The sequence below is a fragment of the Haliaeetus leucocephalus genome, unplaced genomic scaffold (assembly GCF_000737465.1).
Source record: "Haliaeetus leucocephalus isolate CR32 unplaced genomic scaffold, Haliaeetus_leucocephalus-4.0 Scaffold555, whole genome shotgun sequence".
NCBI classification, from domain to species: Eukaryota; Metazoa; Chordata; class Aves; order Accipitriformes; family Accipitridae; genus Haliaeetus; species Haliaeetus leucocephalus.
The window spans coordinates 3,382,956-3,405,726 of NW_010972991.1; the positions used below are offsets into that span (position 1 = coordinate 3,382,956).

The 22,771-nt window shown below is 36.1% G+C and overlaps 1 protein-coding gene across 4 annotated transcripts in view; it reads right to left on the minus strand.

The window, feature by feature from the left end:
• The window catches only part of PHF20L1 (PHD finger protein 20-like 1), a 55,660-nt gene extending 33,221 nt beyond the window's left edge, over window positions 1-22,439 (minus strand). For 2 of the 4 annotated variants that reach the window (XM_010576908.1, XM_010576907.1), the window contains exons 1-7: window positions 22,339-22,439; window positions 13,802-13,973; window positions 13,562-13,646; window positions 12,681-12,769; window positions 6,237-6,444; window positions 5,451-5,576; window positions 949-1,031 (exon numbers count right to left, since the gene is read on the minus strand). In XM_010576908.1, coding sequence (XP_010575210.1) covers window positions 949-1,031; window positions 5,451-5,576; window positions 6,237-6,444; window positions 12,681-12,769; window positions 13,562-13,646; window positions 13,802-13,973; window positions 22,339-22,421 — 846 coding nt within the window. In that variant the 5' untranslated portion in view covers window positions 22,422-22,439. Of the gene's footprint in view, window positions 1-948; window positions 1,032-5,450; window positions 5,580-6,236; window positions 6,445-10,108; window positions 10,172-12,680; window positions 12,770-13,561; window positions 13,647-13,801; window positions 13,974-22,338 lie in introns of all 4 variants that reach the window. The other 2 variants (XM_010576906.1, XM_010576905.1) reach the window with 2 other exon arrangements.
• Window positions 22,440-22,771: the final 332 nt, after the last annotated feature.

A 22,771-nucleotide genomic window follows, 5' to 3' on the forward strand; every position in this document is an offset into this window, starting at 1 on the left:
TGCAATTATATATCAGCTCTAAAGAACCAGTACAACCAAAATATCAAATAAAGTTTGGGGTAGGGACTGTTCATAGAGTGTGCCGGGGCTTAAGAACAGAAGTGCTCTTTTAAGAATTGCGAGCAGCAAGGCTATTTTATTCAAATGCTGCTGTTAAAGAAGAATGAAAATGAATACAAAAAAGCTGTATTAAAACTACATTAAGGCTCTGATTTAAATCATTGGAAAACAAAGGTGTCCTGAATCAAGACTACTATTCATCCTTAGCTTGCTTTACCATGCTTAGGCATTCAGCCCTTTTAATATGCAAGATAATGCACAACTCGGAGTCAAGCAATGCCTGAACACAATGGAAGAAGCCAAAGATAAAATGGCAGCCTTCAGGTCCTGCAAATATGCAGGTTTAAAAATCAGACCCTTAACATTATTTAAAAGTTTCTTTTTTGTATTTATTAAAATACACACCCCTGCAAAATGTATGGCTCATTGAGCAGTTCATAAAACACATACAAGCCTACAACACCAAATTCGTACAATATAAAAGAATCTTCTTTTAAAAGAAGTTCTACGTGATGTCAAAAACCCTGTTCCAAACACAAATTACATTTGTGTAAGGGCCTTTTCCTAAGCCAGTCATGGTCATGGTTCCAGCTATAAAACTGGACCTTGGGACACTGGTCTCCTCACATTTGTTGCATGGAGACTTCATTTTTCTTTGTTTTCTGTTAGTTTTCTAACACAAAAGCTGATTACTGAAATCCAAGTCAACACTGTGTTTAGAGACAATTAAATTCCATACTTCTGGCTCTGCCAGAAATGTAAACATAAGATCAATTTTCAGTTCCCTGTTATATCTGAAGGGGCAAATTTTAATGTTGTAGGTACTACATCTCCATGGCACACTCCAGTGGGAACCTTGCAAAAGAATCAAACTCTACCATTTCATACCTGCTCCAGGACTGGAGCTGTTTCTTTGTTGCCTTCCTTTTTTTCAGCACCATCTGCAACAACAGCTTTGGATGCCAATAAACCTTAGGAGAAAAGTTGCAGAGATTTTTAGTTAGAAGGAGCTTGCAACAAGAATTTGTGGAAAACAAGGCAAAACAGTGAGATGAGAAACATGAACTGCTTATATCTACCACATAATTATCTCTGAAACAGCTCCACACAAAGCTGAACACTTTAAATTAGAAGAAACAAAAAGTTAAAGGACATTCCCATGATGGTGTCCTTTCACAAGAGGTACTTCTCTGGCATTTCCACTAACAAGATGAAAATCAAATTATCAATTGTAAAATAATTCCTCACCATCCTTATAAAGCCCAAGCACTTGGGCTTTAAAACCAAGCCTGCAATATTTAAGTAAGTTCTGAGAGATCAAAATTATTTACAAACCTTTTCTACCTCTCCCATCAGAATTTGTATTACTTCTTAACTCTAACACATGCAAAACTTTCTTAGACATAATAGAACAAGGGATTTAATTTCCAAATGAATATTCTGAGCAGTGAAGCTCCCAAATTACCTCAATAACAAGACCATATTGGGAGCAAATACATCAGAATATGTCACCTGATTCATGAACTCATATATAATACCACTACTACTAAAAATCTGTAAAACACAAGGAAACATAAATAGGAGAAAGCTTTTTGTCGGCTAAGCATATAGCAATAGCTTCAATTCTACTTCACACAATAACTTCAATTACCTAGGTACACAGAGGAAGAAAAAGTTCTATGCCATAAGACAAAGCACAACTGATAAAACCTGAAATACACAAATCTGAATAAAAGTTGCTATTATAATCCCTGGGAATGTCAATACTAGAGGCGGAGAGTTTAAGTCCTCAAAAATAACTTGAGCTGACAAATCCACAGGAAATTCCTGTTGCATTCCATGAAAAATTAGATAAGCTCAAAATTAATTTACAGTGCACAATGCCCAAGGAATTATAAATTATTTAAGCCTGGGCTCTCAGGAAGCGTTCAGGACATTAACAAACACCAAAACATGCACACAAAAAACCCACTGTGGTATTTTGCTAGAGAGCTATCACATTTCAGCATTCCACAGTAAATACTAGGTGCTCTGTTTCCTTTACTCTTTATGTTAGATTAAGTTATGCTTCAGTTTACTGGAAAGCAGTTATGTTTTAAATAAACTTTTTCAGAACACCATGTCCATAACAAGAGCTGTAAACTAATTGATTTTACAGCTAAATAGGTTAACTGAAAAGCAGAAACTTACTTAGCCCTATTATATTAATACAAATAAAATTATCAGGTAAGATTGTAATTCTGCATTAGGCTCCATAAAAGATTTAGGTTCCATGGACCTAAATAAACATTTGTAACTCAAATTATCCTGTTTAAATCAAGTTGCAAAATTAGCTATGTTCTCTATATTGACAATCATACATTTAAAATGAAAAGCATAAAATAATTTTCAAAATTAAGTGAAGTAGAGTTTTAAATACTAAACAACAAACTACAGCCTATAAGGCAGCTTTTGTGGTTCTACAAACCACAGGCTGGACCAGAGAAGTGGATGCCCCATCACTGGCAGTGTTCAAGGTCAGGCTGGACAGGGCCTTGAGCAGCCTGATCCAGTGGAAGATGTCCCTGTCCATGGCAGGGGGGGTTGGAACTAGATGATTTTTAAAGGTCCCTTCCAACCCCAACCATTCTATGATTTTTATTTCTAGCTAGCTGCTCGGTGCTTAGAAAGTAAAGCTGTGAAATGAACCTAGATTCTGTCAGACCTGTGAATATATAACCCTTCTTTCTTCCATTTTCTCTACCCCATTACTTATCTTCCCAACAAATCACCGTGTCTGTAGAAAGACAAAACCAACTCCACAAGCTACTACAGCAGCAGGACTACAGGTTTACCATCCTCTGTCAGTAACAGCACATAACAAATAAAAAGCATGGGGTGGCACAGTGAATCAGAACTGTTTTGTTCTGTAAGCTTGCTGCAGATGTTATCTGTTCTTTTAGGTATCAACACTGCAGCAGGAGATGTGGAAGCAAGCATTCCAACAGAGGCAAAAACTAACTGGAAGAAGACATGAATACATGCTTAGCAGGAGACATCCTTCACCTTCAGGAAATGTAATTACCCCCAGTAGTGGTAGCAGAGGGAAAAGGAGCAAAGGAAGCAACTTTATTTTGTTGAATGGTGAGCAAAAGAACACCAGATGCAGCTGTGGTCCTTGTGGCAGACAAGGAGAACCTTCTGCAACAAATACTGAATGCTGAATTGAAATCCAGGAAACAGTTCCCTTCAGACAGCCTCTTACAACCACATTATTTGCTCTATTTCCTCAATACGGCCATAAGACACTTGGTAAATGAATATTTTCCTAGCAGCCACAACGCTTTATGATTCTTTTGTAGCCATTCTGATGGGTACACCAGCATAATTCCCAACCTTCCTTCAAATCTAAAAGCTCATGTCGCAGACACAAACAACAATTTACAAATATTTCAAGCATAAGAAATACACATGTAGCAAGAGAAAGTTTGATCATCAGCAGTTACATTTTCAAAATACTCTATTATATGCAACAATAAAAACCTACTACAGTATGAGTTGCAAAAGTGCATTAATTTGAGAACAGCTACACAAGGTAGCTACCAAGCATGACAAATTTCATCTTGTAATTAAAGGATTAATTCACTTTCGCTAAAAGGTAACATATTCTCTGCCAGCAAAGTATGCTTTCACGGAGACAGAGACACGCTGGTTTTAGAATGATAACAAAGTCAAAGGCTGCAACATTATGTTTTCTGATTATTCAGTTCAGTCTATATGAGCCCGCCCGACTGCTATTATTCTCAAAAAGCTCCTTAGAAAAGGAGAATCTATCCACAAGCACAGAAAAATATAATTTCTAGAGCTACTGGTCTTTCTTTGGTATCTTCTGCTACTAACTGCTATTGGAAAGAAATTAACAGGGCTCTGTAAATATATATCAACAGTATATATATCTTATACTTCTACTGCTCATGGGAGAAATTATATTGGGACTTAACTGAGAGTTTATGCAGTATGGGCAAAGAAGAGTAGAAATAAGGCTGATAAATCAGACATCTGTTAACTTAGTACCAAATAAGAAGCCTTCCAGGAAAGAAAATCCTGGAGGCAGAAGATGGGTTTTTCTAAAGACTGTTTGCTTCATATCATGTTCCATACTGGCCCATTTCATTTATTTTCTCCTTTAGATTGAAGTACTGACTGAGAGACTGAAACAGAACCATACTCATAAGAAAACTGACTAAACATCCTCCACTGCTGACTTATGAAAGATTGGATCAACCAAAACAAGTCTGAAAAAATGCTCATCACACAGTTTACTAAATCAGGTTATTTTTATCTTATAGAAACAAGAAAGACTTTTTATATGAATGACCATACCCTATTACTACAAAAAATAAACACACACACAAAAAAAACCCTCTCATCTGTAGCATAGAAAACTTTGCCAGATTTCACACAAAATATTATTTACTAGAATAATGAGTGGAATGCATTTCTATCTTACCGTCTGTCCAAGGGGGCCCTGTACCCTCTGCTAAGGGGAGGACGTCACAACTTTTTTCCACCCAGCTTTTGAAATGCGTGATACTTTCCCAGCACAGGTACAAATTACCTCATCCTAAATACCGACAGGATTAATGCTGGCAATACAATTTGCTTATTGGGATGCATGGGGGAGGAGAGATACCAACTGAAATAATTTTTTCACAGTTAAGTAAATTTCTATTGAATTTTGGAATAAAATGCATTTTTCAACTTTTAAAGATAAGACCAATTATCTATTAATGTATTCTATAGCTTTCTATTCTGTATTCTTTCTATTCTATATTTGCTTTCCATTAATAACCTTGAGTAATAAATGTGGGGAATGAATGCCTTAGCCACTGAAAAAAACATTTCAGATCATCATTGCTTTGATTTGTAGCTAGGCTTGTATACTTTTAAATGACATATTGTAAACTCTTTTCAGCATCAGTTTTACTTCATGACAAACTATGACAAAACATTTAGTTTTTCCATAGCTAACAAAAGCTTTAATTTACAGTGGTAGTATGTAACTCATGACTGTTAAGAAGTTGTACAAACCCCAAATTCACCCGATAATGTAGAAAACTGTGCAGCTGGAATTAAAACACACTCAAGAAATTCATCAGTTCAGGATGGCTACCTTCCTAAAAAACTAAAAAGACCAAGTCAAGTCTGAGACTATTCTCTGAACTTATGAACAAGGTAGATTTTATTACCATTTATAGATTTCTTTAAAATTCCAAACATGTAAAAGACTGTAGTGAATATCTGCTTCATGAATGTGATTTTATCAGTCTACTTTAGTACCTTGTGAGTAAGCATGTATATTTCACTACATGAAAAAGGAAAAAAGTCAACAACAAAAAAAAGTATTTTACCAGTGATCTTGTTAAGACGAGCTCTCTTTGCCTGAAATGAGTTGCCTAGACTACTTTTCCTCTTGTGTGATAACGTGCTCTCTGCCTGCACAAAGGCCATCTTTGGAACATCCACTACAGGAAATCCTACTTTTAAACACAAGAGAAATCTAATAAATGCACATTTCATAAATACGTAACAACACACAAAATACTTCAATATTTCAGAACTCCTGTTACAATTCGCAGTAAAGAAACTTTACAATTCTATTAAAAATGAAAATGACACATTCTGAAGATTTAGTACTACACATTGAAGCATTAGATGCAGATTACCTCAAAACTTGTAATTTTTACTCAATATTATGGAAATCAGTATTAAAGACTATTAAAATGAACAAATTCTTATCAACCTAGAAATAGTTTCAAACAACCCTTAATATAGATATATCATCCATACTGGAATTCTTTTTTTCTTAGTACAAGATCAGGGATTATCTCACATGTAACAGAAGATGCAGGAATATGAACTAAAGCATACAATTAAGTCATTCAAAAAATCTATGTTCTGCTCTTGTTAGAACTACTTAGAAATTCTGCACAAGGAGTAAATGCTGACTGAACTAAATTTATCTGATAATTGTTTCTAAACTGATTAATGTTATGTACCATAAAGCTATCATAATAGCAAATGAAACATCTTCCTCTCAAAATACTAGTTATCACTTAACTGCAAAATTAACAACAGGAATTCTACTTCAACATTAAAGAAAAACCTATTTAATCTTTTATAGAATTTGTTTTTACCAAATGTGTCACTAGATGTAGGCTCCTCTTCCTTTTTTTGGACTTCCTGCATGATTGTAGAGGTTGAGGTTTCTTCCTTTTTTGAAGGAACTTTTAGCCATTTTCTGTCCTCTTTATCCTTATTGCTGTTTGCGCTGGTTCGAGGTTTACTTCCTGCTTTGTTCTTGGCTGCTGCTGCAGCAGCAGCTTTGACCAAAGCTATCCAATCCTCCAAAAAGGAAAAAATGGTAAGTAAGTATTAAAAAGTGCCTGAGACTCAAATAGAAAATACTTATAAACCCAGTGAAACTTCATCTAGAAATGTTCAAGAGCAGTTGAATTTATTTTTATGGCTACTACTCAGAGAGTGGCAAAATGAGTTTCCCAAATTGCCTAAATAAACTTGAAGTATTATCAGTATGCCACATGGATAAAAAGCAAAAAGAAAAAACCTTCAAAAAAACACTGTGCATAGAATTCTGGCTGCACACATTCCCTGCTACCTATTTTATATGTCATAGCTTTAGAAACCCAGAAGCTCCCAAACCCAGAACGCTGGGTTTTTTCTTACCCTTCTGGCTGTGAAATACACCAATTCCATTGTTGCTGGAATTTAACAATTATTCAAAACTACAATCAACTCAAAGCATGATCCAGCAGCTGCATGATTGGGCAGAGTTCTTCCTGAATTAAACTGATAAAGCGGGGATAACTCTTACCTAATTATATCTGTGTTTCTAGAGTAACTATAGATAGCACTCGCTTTGTATTACATAATACAAGTTTCATTCAACAATTTCAATAAAGTGCTCTATAATGTGACTGAATTCCACAGTCTACATTTAAGATAATAAATGTGACCATACAGAAACATCCAAGGAGTGCACAACAGAATATACAGCCCAAATTAATCTACTTTTTGGCATGTAGATGAAGTCTAGCCACCCTATAAGCCAATGGAGAAAACTAAATACTTCCAAGGCCGAGCCACGCTCTTTCCACTAGTTCGGAATGACTCCTGCCTTATGTCTCCTGGATGTCAGGGATCAATCTGATTGCAAAAATTTTAACTTGTTCCTTTTTACTGAAGTATTTTTTCACATTTTCTATAACATCAAGGTACACAATTTTTCCATGGAGAAGTAATATGCGATATAAAAACCAATAGCAGTGTTCATCCTCCACCAGTAAGAATTACGCATCTGAGTGTTTTGAACAATAATTAATTTACTACATGGCAGTTTGGCTATAACAGTATTTGCAGATTTGTACTACCACGTATAAAAAAGGTACGATAAAGACTATTTTTTGTCTAGTTTTACTATTTGTAAAACACTCATGCAATTTCTCCCCCCCCCCAACTGTAGACAGACTATATTTTATCCTGGACTGTTTCCTTATTGTTATGTTATCATACAAGGTACCTAAGTATCTTGATTTTATAAATCTTATTTCAATGCAACTTTTTCCCCACTCATTATGTATTATAAGCCTTTCAAATTTCTGTCTTATTGAGGGTTTCTTTGCCTTTGATGTATGAGAAAAGCATAATACAAAATACAAAGCATCACTTTTCCTTGTATTATGCTTTTCCTTTTCCATAGCTCAATACTTTTAAATCACTGCTTTACATAGGTTATGCTTCTACTTTGCATCAAGCTATGTACTTAGAAACACCAACAGTTTTGATTCCTCTAAGATGAAGTGTTCCGTGTCCAAACTGTCAATGCAAGATGCATAGACTCAGTCTAGCTAGCAGCAGCAACGTTTGGAAGTGCTTTGGCAATGCTTACACGACAGGCAACTACCCAGGCCATTTGGTGACATGCCAGCCACAAAGAGCGTGTCTAACTGCCAGCTGCATAGTCAATCAAAAACACACATACCTCTTTTTTGGCCAGCCAAAACGAGCACACACATTAGCTCCAGTCCATCCAGAGCCTTGCCCATCCAGCAGGACAAAAAAAGGATTGAGCTATTTGTGCTGGTGAGGAGTTAGGAGACCTGAGAGTAGAAGTCTTACACTGTACCCTGGCCAAGGGATGAAGAGGATCAGTAAAATGGCTGGAGCTTGGATCTTATGATAAAAGTGGGAAGCAAAGGAAGCGCAGCCTGCATCAAAACAGCTTCTAAACAGCATTTTAATTTTCAGTCAAGCTAAGCACCCTGAAATCGGAAGCTTTCAGAAGATACCTAGCTTTAAGGACCACACTGAACTAAGTATCCTGTTCTAATGGTAGCTGTACTGGTGCAACATGAAGGGGGTTTTTGTTTGCATTTTATTTCATTGTTTGGATACTTAAGACATGGAGCTTACAAAGGGTAGCAGGACACATATAACAATGAAGCAAACAAAGGTTAAACATTCAGAAGCCAGAGGAGAGCGGCATTAATTATGGCAATAGTTATACTTTTTTCCTAGATTAACATGCAAATTTAAACTCAGTGAAGAGAACCTCGAGGGGGGGGGAGACAAGATTATCGCAAGAGTTCCCTTCCAACCTCAACTATTTTGTGATTCTGAATTGGCCAGAAACTCTGTGGGTCCATTTTTATTTTGGCTCCAGAGTAAACATACAGGCACTAAAGTGACACAGGTAATTCCTGCTTTTTAACCTTGAATTCCTGTGGAGCAACTGCTTAGCTGCACAGCTCCTGACATGTGAGAACTATTTAGCACCTAAGATGCTAAGGTGACGATGTTTCTTTTGAAGAGCACAGGAACTCCTCCTTCAAAAAGGATATATTTGTGCCTTTTTCAGAATTTTTAGAAAATATTAACAAAAAATGGGAAAATAACAGTGGGAGCCTAAAGCACAATGAATTCTGAAATCTGTCTCAGGGTCATTTTAAGATATCTACTCTGTCAACCATAATAGCAGGACACTAAGTATCATAGATATAACAAAAACTAGTTGCAAATCTTTAATAGCAGGACTTTTCCCAAGAGCATTCAATATACACAAAGCCAAGGGCCCAAATATGAACACATTAACAATTCATAACGTAAAAGCAAAATCCTCCTAAGAGAAGTTTTCCCTACTTCTCCCTCATGTCCTGACATTTTCCCTCTATTGGCTGTGGTTTTATAATTCTGCACCAGTTACTCTGCACCACCCAGCCTGATTTCCTGCCTCCCACAATATCTCACCCCAGTGAGTTTCTCATTTACATATATAACTTAACAAAAAAGAAAGAAATACACTTTTTTTTCCTTACTAGAATTCATCTTTCAAGTAAGCTGAGAAAATTGACAGGAGAGAAGTAATGGTACACTGTAGTTAAAAGACAAAACATTACTTTATCACTACTGAGGAAAACTGTCATTATGCTAATCAGAGTCACTAAATCAAAGCACAGGAAATTGCACGATCAAGAAATATGTTAGTAGAAATTACACAACAGCCTTACATATTGGCTAAAACCCTTGCATTTTAAAATATTCCTTTGCGTAACCTTAAACCTGCAACAGTGGGAAGACAAAACCAGAGTAATTTCTAAAATCCAACCCTTGCACAAATGGAATTCACACACACATCGTTCTCCCTTCACCTGCCTACAACCACCACCTTTTTGCTTCTCTAGAGTACTAAAGAGTCGGCTGTTTTTCCTCTCCTGACACATCACAACTCCCAACTCCCACACATTCATACATACACATATATAAAACATCATCAATCTATTGACTGGCTGATTCCACATCAAGCCTGGATTCCTTACCCTCACCTTTCAATTCTAAACAGTCTGCCCCACCTACATCTTGGCTCACATTGTCTCCTGTCACATCTTCTTTTTTCCTCTGTCCCAATCGCAAATCCATGCTTTTTCCTCAGCTTCCTCTTCCTGTGTGCCAAGTCCCCTCCCTCTCCTTCAAAACCCTCCTCAAAACTCACTTCTTTTGGTTCGATTTCCGTCACTAATCTCAGCTCCGGCGCTATCTGCTCCCTCTCGCGCGCCTAATTACATCGAAGATAAAACAAAAAACATGAAACAGAAAAAGTAAGTTATCCGAATACTTCATATGTGCTCTCACAAGGGCAGTCTCAATATCCCCATCTTTTTTTATTTTCTCTCTATACTACGTTAGCTACATTTCTGTGTGATTTCAATTAAATTGCTCTTATCTGCAGAGCAACCTAACCTATAGTCTCATTGCATTGAACCACACAAGTATTTTCCACTCTTTAAAAATTTTGCCTTTCCATCCTCACAGCTGAGTCTTATTAAAACACACTTCTGCCGCAACTCAAAAATAGTTGAGTGTTATAGTGTTTACAGTCTCTTCCTTTAAGACATGCTAAGCTCAAATCAAAGAATTAACTAGTCTGTATCTCGCTTCTTCCATGTAATTCAAATTCTGCATGCTTAGCACACACCTTCCAAACAGATCTTATATTTGTTAAATTTGCTAATGCACTAGCACTTCAAGTATCTTAAGCTTACACTCATCTCTTGAAATGTATTTTCTTCCTTTGGAAACAGATAAAAAAACAAGCCATAGGTTTAAATTAAGCAAAAAGTGTTGGCTCTGCCAACTCAACTATTTTTCAAATCAAGTTATAGTCTTGGCTTTTTTTTTTTTAAGGTTTACATAATTTTTAGTAAATGTCATCTTATAAAATAAATAATGCAAAAAACCCAAAACATCCATTTAAGTTCTAGGCTTAGACAAAGCTCCATTTCAGAAAACTGATTTTCAAACCAAATCTTAGATCACGTTTTTATTCTTAAATACCACAAAAATATTTTGAAAAACAAACTTATTACCATAGCATAATGATATAGGAGATGTTGCAGGGAAAAAAAAAAAGTATCTTTGCCTCTGAAAACTACAAACTTAATGCCTATCTCTAATTTTGCAGAATGCAATGCTATGACTAGTATAAATTAGCATTATAGAAAGCATAATTGGTGTTCTTGCTGCAAGACAACTTAAAAATTCTAAATTCATCTCAGAAAGTGTAAATTTGGCCCCCTTATTGTTTCTCAAGACTTCACTGAAGCCACCTACATTCAGCCCGAGAGATGCACGAGACTGACACTGTAACTCTCAATTACTGAGAAAAATCAGAAATAATAATAATGAGCTGGTCTGCCACCAAGCATGTCTGGATGTCAAAATGGTTGCTAAGGAATGGATTTACTTTTTTTTTTTTTTTAAAGCTGAAAATGCCTGTGGCCTAAGAGTAGTAACTCCAGATTAGACACAACATAGCTCCCTAGAAAAAGTACAGAGTAAAGGACTTCACATTGTCACAGAAGGGCTATTTCAGTTCAATTAAAACCACATTACCCAAGTTTTCCTTTTTATGAAGTAAAATTAAATATTCTGGCTTCCTAACTTACTGTCGTACTGAAAGTATTGTTTGAAATATTATATACTGGTTCAATAGTTATTGTAAGACTGCAGCAAGAAGCCAGTGTTAGCGCAACTAAGGATTTCAGTTTAACCCGTTTAAGGAAACATAGTTTAAATAGTGCAGTGTTGCCTGCACAAAGCTCCAGTGTTCTTTGCATAGATGATCAACTCTAGTGTACAGCTACCTGTAACCTGGAGGGCAAGATATAGAAATGCTTTCAAGCCAATTTGCTATCCATCTGCCCTTGTTACAGTATAGATGGTTACCAACAGTAATTATTAAATACCCAAATTTTGTTTGCCAAGTTAGGAGTATTCTGAAGAAAACTGAGAGCAAATAAGAGCATTTTTTTCACATTTCTTTCAATTTCAGTGAAGTAATTCCTCATTAACTATGAGAATACAGTTACCATGCAAGTTCAATGCAATGGCATTTCCACTGAAAGCATGTAACAGTTTTCAACGCTGTTTTCCTTTTGCAAGGAAAGATATGCCTAGTGACTAAATCATCTCCTCTACTTCACAGCCTCCCTCAACTTCTACTCAGCATCTCTTCTTTAACAGCAACTGAACATTATCAGAGATAAAGAAATATTCATCTGTCTGAATCCCCAAAAGTTCTGATACAGGGGAGAGAATACCCACAGAACAGTCATGTTAATAAGAACATGTGGGCAAAAAGCTACCACAGTAGCAAACAAATGAGATGGGGTGGAGGGTGGGGAAGAAAAAAAAAAAGGAAGAAAAAAAATTTAAAAATCAGCAGCACAGACTTCTGACAAGCTAAAGCTTTATCCTGAAAGGACACCAGAGAAAAAGGTCTCTGGATGACCCTGGTTTTGTAAACTCTGCAAGACAAAACTCTGGGAACAGATTAGTCAGCAATGGAGTGTACGGCAGCTAGGCATTTCAGAGAGAGGCAAGACTACTTGAGCAGCATACTCTGGGGCATCATCCATAAAACTGGTGAAGCAAGGCAGTGCAGGACCTAGAATAAAGACTGTAATCTAAAACTAGTTGTGCTAGATAGCATTTTTACTATCTTAAGATGTTTGAAAAAAAAATCTATATAAAACATAACAAAGAGATACCTAAAGTATTCTTACCTGCCCTTTTGCATCCTCTGGCATAGATTTGATATGCATCCTCTTAAGACATCGAATAACACCATCATAGAACTGTACTGTGAACGTTCCTAGAAAAGGATTGATGTAATCACTATGAGTAGTTAAGAAACAAACACACCTTGTTACTATGAAAGCTTTAGCAAAATGTTTTGTAGGCTATATGAACAAAATAATCAGGTGTTACCTATAGTCAGGATAGAGAATTTTAAGACAAAAACAAAACTGACAGCCTCAATGAAACCCGGCTTTTATATTGTTACTCTTTGTCCACTTGGACAATTTCAAGCATGTTTAAGCTACTGTGTCACTTTTGCTCATAATTCAATGAAAGAATGATGTAATATTTAAGTTGCCACAATAGGGAAACAACTCAATTCACAGTCAAATCCTTGTTTACTTTAAACTACAGTAAAAACTTTGACTTCTATTTATGTTCATTAGAAATATCACTCCATTGTGAAGTATTGCATCTAAGGTGTTCCTTTATTTCCCCATTTCCATTGCTTTTCTTCAACAAACAGAACTTTAAATATATTTACCATTTCTAAAACAAGTATGAAAATTTAAATATATTGTTAGCCCAAATCAACAATACTACAAAACACTTGTAACACTGTGCAGAGGATATTCTTCTCATCACTAAGAAATCATTAAGTATTTTGTCTTCCAGGAGAAATTCCAGTTTTCTAATTTCATACAGATAAAAGACAAACCTCTTACTGAACTTGATAGAAACATTTTCACTTAATATTGAGGCAGTGAGGAAAACTTTATACACATGTCAGTTTTTTAACCAGACTACAGCTACAGCATAGCATATGCAAACAGTCCTTACCAACGGACCATACATGAATACATACCCTCTTTATTAATTGCTTCAATCTTTGCAGGGTAATATCGACAGTCTGTCCAACGAGCTAGGACTTCTTCTCCAGGTTTAAAATCCTATTTTATACAAATTTAGTCATTAATATTTTAATCATTTAGATTTTTTCCTAAAAAGAATGAAACATTGTGTGCTAGAGAGATTTAATGTAGGAAAACAAGTAGGACAGTTTACAAAAAAAAAAAGTCAAAGACAAAATAAATGTGCCACTTACGACAAATTCTTCATCATCTTTCAGCCCTTCCTTCCTTAACGCTGGTCGCTCCAAGGGTCGCAACCTATTGCTGTCCCAGTAAATCCACTCGTCGTAGCGATGACTCCAACGTTCAAAATGGACCAACATCTTCCCCTCTTCATAATCTATTTTCTCAATACGAGATGGATACCTTGAATGATAAACGTAAACTGATAAATTTCAAAGCTTTTTCAAAGGTTTTTATTTTTTTCATACAACAGTGCTTACATGACCATTCAGAATATAGTAACATCTTGTACTGAGAAATCTCCAAGTCTGAAAAAGATGAAGCTACTAAATTGATAGTAGGGTAACATTTAGTTTAAGAGTTAACTACACACATCAGTGATATGTCATCAGCTTCATCCTAGTCAAATGATTATACACAAATTTAAACCTCAAACTCCCAGACCAAAACTGCCTGAAATTGGCATTAGATGTTTGTGCTTATCAGTTTTAAAACCTGTGTCTGTCTAAAGCAAAATCCTGTAGGAGTTTGTTTGCTTTGGGATGGAAAGGATATAAAACAGTTTTAGGAGTACATTCATTACTTTCATAATACAAAATATTTAATCAGACTATAACATTGATTCCAGACAAATCCGAGCAACTAATCAAACCCAGAAGTCAACAGAACATTCTTAATCTAAGCCACTTACTAAATTATAGATTAGCTTCCACGATTTCACTGCCATTAAATTTGATTCCTAGTGACTATTTTTTAGCAGTCATCTCTTTTACTCCACATGCACTAAAATAAATATGTCAGTCTTAATTAACACATGGATTTTACTCTCACCAAACATTGTACGTGCTCAGTAGAACTAATCAGGACTGAGCTGCAACCAGATCAAGTTTTAGGCATATAATTTTGGGTATGGCATAGATGTAGTTTAGGAACCATAAAGGTTGAGATTACATTTGTAAGGAAAAAATGGCAAATTTCTCTAACTTCAACAATTACTATTCAGTCCTACTATTGCTGTTTCACCAAAGTGATATATTTCACAAAATTGTAGTAGGGGAGCAAGGCACAAACTGGTTTTTTCACACTACTTCCTCCACTGTATGAAATGCAGAGAAAATTGGAACGAGGCAGAATTCAGCTCCTTCTGCACTTCACAAAAGTAGTGAAATGGATTCAAAAGTGCAAAGAATTAAAAAAAACAAACTAGATCATCAAAATTTCTCCAGAGTTTATATTAGGGATGGTCTAAAGTTAACAAAACACATATTGAAAAGAAAGACCACAGTAAAAGGACAGCTGTCTTTCATTAAGAGACAACCTTTTTCTAACAAAGTGCTACTGTGGAGCAATAGTAAGAAAGCAGAGCTTGAGCAACCAATTTCCAGTCCTACTGAAAATTCTATCAGCTAGAAGTGCAACTGACATATACAGGAACCCTGACAACGTTTTCAATTTTGAATACTTTCTCTCTAAAATACTGACAGTGCTGACAAAGGAGTCTTTAACACTACGCTCTGAGTAAAATATAAGTTCTCAGGAAATACAGGCTTTCCTTGTTTTCTGGTGACTAAAACAGGTCATTAAAACAAAAGGTGTCAATCTCAATTTGGTCCTTCATTTCTCCAGTCCTATTTCTTCAGCTGCATCACAGCTTCCCAACATCTAAATATCTTGGGACTTGCTGAATGAGAAAAACTCTGATTTTCTAGGTTACTACTGCAACTACTTCAGCCACATTTCACCCTCGCATCAGAATGCACAGACAGTCCAGCCTCTTGTTGCATTTGTCTCATCCATACATTTCAGAAATGCAAAATATTTTCATAGCCGTTCTTTAAGTTCCCAACTTCTTCTCACTGAACGTTAAAAACAAAGAAAGAAAGTCTTAGTCTCAAACTGGAGACTCTCATTTGCCATCCTACTAACAAAATCTTTTTCAGGTTAGGAGAACTCCATGCAACTTCTTTCAGAAGAGCAACAAGATCAACGCCCTTTCCCCCCCTCAAGCAGACTGACAACAACAATCTAACAAGAACACTGAAGCTGATGTTATATTGTATCAAAACAGAAAGTAAAACTCTTAAGTCAAAACCTGAATCCCATCATCAGCATTCTGGTTTAACTTTGAACAAGGCTTCAAGAAAATAAGTCAGCCAAGAGGCGGTTTTCCTAAGCCCTGCCTCTGACAACGCTTTCTTCTTAAGTCCACATGCTGCTACATTTAGGAATATTATTACAAAATAGTTTTTTCATTGTCCCAAGTATACCAATTTCAGACTTCTTATAACTAGACACCAAGTGTCAGAATAAGCAGGAAGAGCAGCAAAGCAGAGGGAAAAGTAAAGTTACTGTTACTACAGCAAATTGTATGAGTAGTGATGTTACCTAAAAGAGTTCCAAAGAGAAGTAAAGGATGACAGAGAAAGCATTTAACAGAGGGAAAGAAGGAAAAACATCAGAAGAGCAAGAGGATAGGAAGTTCACTTTGTAACCATCAAAAATGTGAGCCTTGTGCACAAGCACTGAAGCTGCAGTAGTGAAATGGAAGGCAAGAACTATGCTGCTCTTTCTCACTACAGTTGGAAATTTCAGGTTCATCAAATGTGAGCAAGGTACTGATGCAAAACTACGGTTATTTAACAAAATTCAGGGACCATCAGCCAAAAGACAGAATTCTCCTTTTCCTACCCATCTAGAATGCAAATATTCTTTCCCCATTATGCCACTACCCTATAGCAGTTGTCTTGCTACATTTTTATTGCTGTTATGGCTGGTAGCTTTCACTGGTCATGGTCAGCAAAGTCACCATTCCAAGCATTGTGTGTAGAAGACAACAGAAGGGATAAACTGGCAAAATAAGGTACACTGTCCTGGAAAGAGAAAACTGAGTGAGAGAGGGAGGTAAAATACAGAGTATGGTTTAGAGACAAATGTATAAAAATTAAGTTAGTTTTAAGGAAAATTCAGCAAGCCAAGAATCAAGACGTTAATATATATGGGGGGGGAAATAAAGTGCAAAGCTAGCATCAGTTAATAAAAAAAGATATGCAAAATATTAAGTCCCATTGGGGATCATTCAACAGAGGAAATGCAGCACCAGGTATTTATTAATTTCTCTTTGATAGATACAATTTCTGCTATCAAAGTCTTTTTAAAATGTCATTATTAGTTCTGAATCAAAGTCCATGATACTCCTTTTGCACAGTTAAATCTTATAATAATCATATCATCACATAATGGCTTTATTCCAGTAATTTATGTTTCTTCAATGTGTGTTAAGACAGTGGTTGCAAGATGAATATAGCCAAAACCTGCACTCAACTCCAATCCTCAGAGATGGAAGATTTAGCAAATCTTTGAACCACCCAAGCTATAAACAATTGGTTATTAGGCAAACCAAAAATAACTTTGTATGGATTTAGCAACAAGCTATTACCCTCAGTACCCACTAAATTTAGCCACACAATGTGCTACAAATATGTATAAACAGCAATATTTCACAATACTGATCCCATAGTAGAAAAGAGCAGAACATACGTATTGCAGAATTTACTATTGCAAATTTTACACTGCACAGAAACATTTTTCTGGTGTTACAGCTTTTGTACTTTTACTGAAAATAATCAATTTCATAAACTGCAAAATCATACAAATATTTCAAAGGTAAGTATGCATTTCCTGCTAATAAAATGGCAACATAAATTTTTTAATCCGCCTCTTTAAAGAATTATAGTAACAATGCATACCGGAAAGCTTTTACTAGGGCTAAGAGCAATGTTTATATCTATTCTGTAGAAAGAAGATTAATATGAAGATGGTTACATCTTGTACACATAAGAAATTTTATGTAGAAATTCCTTCCATTGCAAAGCTACAAGTAGGCATTATGAAGAAGTACTACAAAGGGGAATACAAACATCACTTTTTTCAGTACTGAAGTGTAACGATGTCTAAGGCCCAAACAACCTTCCAAGTCAGGTTAATTCTCCCCATTCACCCCCAGCAAGTACTCCACACTAAGGGATCAGAATGAATTTGGTATACAGACAGATTTGCCAACATTTGTTCAGCACAAACCAGAAAAATACACTCTAAAGAACTGAGGGAAAAGTCTTTAATTTTCACAGAAAAAAAAAAAAGACCATCATGCTCCAGTTCAATAATGAAACTGTTCTTTTTGTGGGAAGAAACAATAACCTGCAAGTTTTGGGTGTGTGGTTTTTAATAGTGTGCTGGAAATAGTATTTAATTATCCAAACAAAGTTTAATCCAAATTTCGGGGGGGGGGGTATTCTTCTTCTTTAAAGAACAAGAAAACTATTGTTAGCTGATAGCATTTGCCCAGTTTACACATTTGCACGTTCTCCATTCTCAGGTTCTACTGATTCCAACCCATAAGAATTATGCAACATTTTTGTAAAGCTGCAAAATTGAATATGGCTTACATTTTACACTATGAAGCACCAGTCAGACAACAACAATGGTCCAACGTTCATATGGAAAACTTGCAGTTTTCATTTCTTGACAGTGTAAAAGAAAAAAATACCCATTTTCTCCAACACACTCTACACACATTAATGGCCACACAGACAGTATTTTACATTTTTACATCATCACCACCTTCCTTTTGATCCTTCAAAAGTAACCAAAAAGTGGAGAATTGCCCTGTGAGCTGGCACAACAGTTATTTCAGACTGTAAAAAAGGATGCAAAAACATTAGTAAATTTGCCCATGTTTGCACCTACAAACTCTAGAAACAGACACATACTTCCTGCCTTCACAGTAATGGTATAAAGAGTCTTTCCTTCTACTTGGTAGAGGATATAAAACCAGATACCCTTCATTCTGACTTCTCCACAAAAAGTCTTCTTGTATCTGCAAAATCTGCAAACACCTATTTTTAACTCCCCGGTTTTTATTACATATATTGTATTATATCAATACAAAGCAGAATCTTCATAGTCCTTTCAAATACCTGGCTGTCAGGAAACCCAGTCAACTGAAATCCAAAGCAAGGACTACAAAATAAGGTTTCCCAGTCTTACAGGCAAAAAGCTTCCTCCATACTGAAAAAAGAAAAAAATCCATCCAGATAAACAAATACACCAAGTCAAAGTACTGCTGCTCTGATAACTAACTTTAGTGAGCTGTTTCCATTTCAGAACTGCAACAAGGGTCATGTATCTGTGCTTCCTTCATTACCTAACTCATAGTTTAGAACAAGCAGATTAATAAAGACTATTGTCTCAGAAAAATAACAACTGTTTTTTTCAAAGCAATATCTGGCACTTAAAGGACAACCAGTAGGGAGCTAGAGCTACAAAAGACACAAGAAAAGAGAAAAAAGGAAGAGATGCATCTTTAAATACATCAACCTTGCAGAGACTGTGTCCTACTTGTGGGAGCTAACAGCTTAAGAACCAGTCTTACACATGGGCGCGTACTTTCAGGTAAGTGCAGTTTTATTGCTGTTTCACTTGTTTTGTCAGTGAGAGGTGGGGGGGGGGGGGGTGTGCACATGTATGAGTTTTTTATGAGATCATAAGATAATTCAAGTTGGAAGGGACCTCAGTAAGCCTCTAGTCCAACCTCCCACTCAAAGCAGGGTCAGCTATGGGATCAGACCAGGTTTTCCAGAGTTTTATCGAGCCCAGTCTTGAAAACCTCCAATGCTGGAGACTCCCCAAACTCTTTGGGCAACCTGATCCACTGCTTGACTGTCCCATGGGGAAAAAAAGCTTCTCCCTCTACCTAGCCTGAATCTCTCGTTTCAACTTGTGCCTGTTGTCTCTTGTCCTCCAACCACGCGCTACTGTGGAGAGCTTAGCTAAGTCTTCTTGATGACATCAGTGCAGATATTGGAAGGCTGCTAGTGGGTCTCCTGAAGCGTTCTCCAGGGTAAACAAGTCCAGTTTCCTCGCCCTCTCTTCACAAGTTGTACTCTCCAGGCCCCTGATCATCTCGTATATATTTAATAATTTTCTATTATCAGTCAATCCTATCTCATTTACTATCTGCTGACAGATGATCACATTGATTTTGATTAGCGCTGCATTTCATAGTTTGCTTTAGTGATTTTAAATTTAACAGTTGGTACAAATTCATTAGGTAAGATGACCTCCCCTGTAACAGTATACGGTTGCACTTGATAAAGAAGCAATGGCAGTTACCTCCACAATAAAGCAAAAATAAACACGCTCATTGACAGCCTGTCTTTGCTGATCAGTTTGACCAGGCTTTCTTCTACTCGGTAGCTGTACAAGCCAAATGATATTGACCCAAACGCTGTCTGCAAAAACTTTCCCATTTAAAAGTACAGAGGTTTTAAGCAATAAATAGTCAAGGTACACAATAACCTCTCCAAAGTTTACAGAATTCAAACAGAACACCAGATTCCATGAGATGATTTTCAGCAACTACTACACAGATGAAAATTTAAGACCTGCAGAAGTGCCTCAGAAAGCAAAACCATAATTTACTATATTTTTTTCCCATCCTCTAGAAGCCTTTCTTGATTAATATTTTAACTGGTCATGAGCACTGGATCTTTAAATGACAGCAGGCTTTCAGAAAAATGGAGAAAAAAACTAAAACCCTTTCAAAGGCTATTTTTCAGCAAATGTTCTCAATTTGTCACCTGTAGAAAGAGTAAGCTAAGCAATATTACTGCTCTTCAATTTTGGTTTTGTTAAAAAATATAGAGATTTCACGTAAGTTCAGCAACTTTATTTTCTTTAAAGTATGTATTTCTGCATGCAGATGAGGGGAATGCATACAGCTTATATATAGAAAGAATTTAAAAAACATCCACCACCCCCTTATGCAACAGAAAGCTAAGAAAAAAAAAAATTCCACAGACTATTATTCTGGCCCATGTCACCCGAATAATAAGACAGTAGGCTTCCTCTAACAAGCTCTTTGGTTATGTACATGAGTATTATTTCATTTGAAAGAGTCCTGTTTGTAGTGTTGCTGTACCTGCAAAATTTTAATATTAACTGTCTGCTCCCATATATGGCACCACAAAAGTTCACAAACATATAAACTTGACCTCTTCTACCTGGTGGTCCAAATGATGAATCAATTCCTAGAAAGTTCAGGATAAAATCTATTCTGCTTGAAAATACCAAGCAACTCAGCTGCAGAGCTTGCGACAGGGCTCACACCTGACAAGGCCAAACCTAGACAAGTACTCCAGAACTGACATGTGACCTTTCCCTGTGAAAAGGCTGGGCAGATCTGATACAAACTATACACTGCATATTCAGTGATTTTTTTTTTTTGATGCAATTAATTTGAAGCTGGTTTTACATATTAACTTTTGTTATCTGGTTACATTAACTAATTATCTCTAGTCACAGAAGATGCTATAAAAAGTTCCATTAAAATTATTTTATTTTTATAGCATTATTCAGACAGTTTCATGATCTTAGCAGTCAGTTATAGAATTAGTATGTTGAAAACCCACTCTACAGCAACAGATAAGAACAAGAACTGTTCTGTAAACTGTATTTTCCTTTAGAGATAGTTTATTAAAGCAAACACCTTTGCTATAGTTAAAATCAAAGCTCTACAGATAAAAAGTTTAACCCAACTTTTTATACAGAGCATATAGCTACTGAAGTAAGCATGTAAATAATACACAGACTTCTCTATCGCATAACTTGGAGTTAGCAGGATCAGACATTTACAGCAACATGCTTAGCTCTCTAGGAACACAACAGAAAAGCAGCTACAGGCCTCTACATTTCTTAGCCCTAATTAGTCAGAGAGCAGCTAAGAAAAAACTGGGTATAAGCTTCAACTTCCTTTGTCAGCTACTTTAACAAAACCAGGGATTTTTCAAACTGAAAGAGCATGGCCAGCATACATCATGAAATTAGCCCACTTGCATTAATAAAATTTTGACTGACAATTTATTTCAAAAGAACAACTCCTTTCACAACACACATGCTGTGTAGCATGATCCTTATGCCCACAAATTTCCATTTTATAGTCTTGACTCTTACGATATGACTGGCTGGTGCAGAATCAGAATTTTAAGCACTTCATTCCTCCAACTGTTTGATACAAATACAATCACACTTGCCTAGTCCACAAACTCCGATTAAGGATGTTTTCTTTTTTTAAAGTCAGTTTTGTGAATTATGAAGTGTGATAACTGAATACAAAGCAAATTTCCTTGCATGCCTTCAAACTAAAACAAAAGAAGTCTTTAGTCACAGAAGTTTGCCACATTAACGTACTGATCGTCTTGCACATGGCGCTGCATTCCACACTACTCTCGAAATGCTCTTTGCTTACTACAGCTGCACAAGCATCTACAAGCAAACAAATGAAAACCTGTAGAAAACGTCAGTTTGATTACTGAAGAGAGAATATTTTCCTAAAAACTAACAGTTTTAAGAGACTTATTATGTGGAAATTCATAAAGTTCACACGTGAGGCAGTCAATAAGCGCACTAAGTTTTATAGTTAGACATCAAAACATAAACTATACACAACATAATTACGCTCTTAGCAAACACTGCACAATGTCTTCCATACCATTTCTGTAAATAGTCCAGTGCCTCCAAACGAGCACCAATCTCAAATGTGATTCCAGGACGATTTGGAGGCTTTTTACTCATCTTGATATTTTCTTTTTCACTACCTTTGGATAGAGGAAAAAAAAAAAAAGTCATATTAAAACACATAATGTTGTCTAAAACATGTCACTGACAGCAAATATATTCCAGAGGGTAGAAAAGATGTGAAATTTCTATCCTGACGTTCCATTAACTGCTCAGTTTTCAGAAGTATAGTCAAGGCCCAAAGGCGGCATTAAAAAAATTCACGTTTTTACTCAGATTTCTTTCCCTTCCAAAAAAAAAAAAACCACCACCAAACAAACAACTAGTTGTCAACCATAAGTAAAAAAAAATATAATAAAATCTGGTGCTCATCTCTGGAACTGTACTGCACTGTAATTCCTTGACAT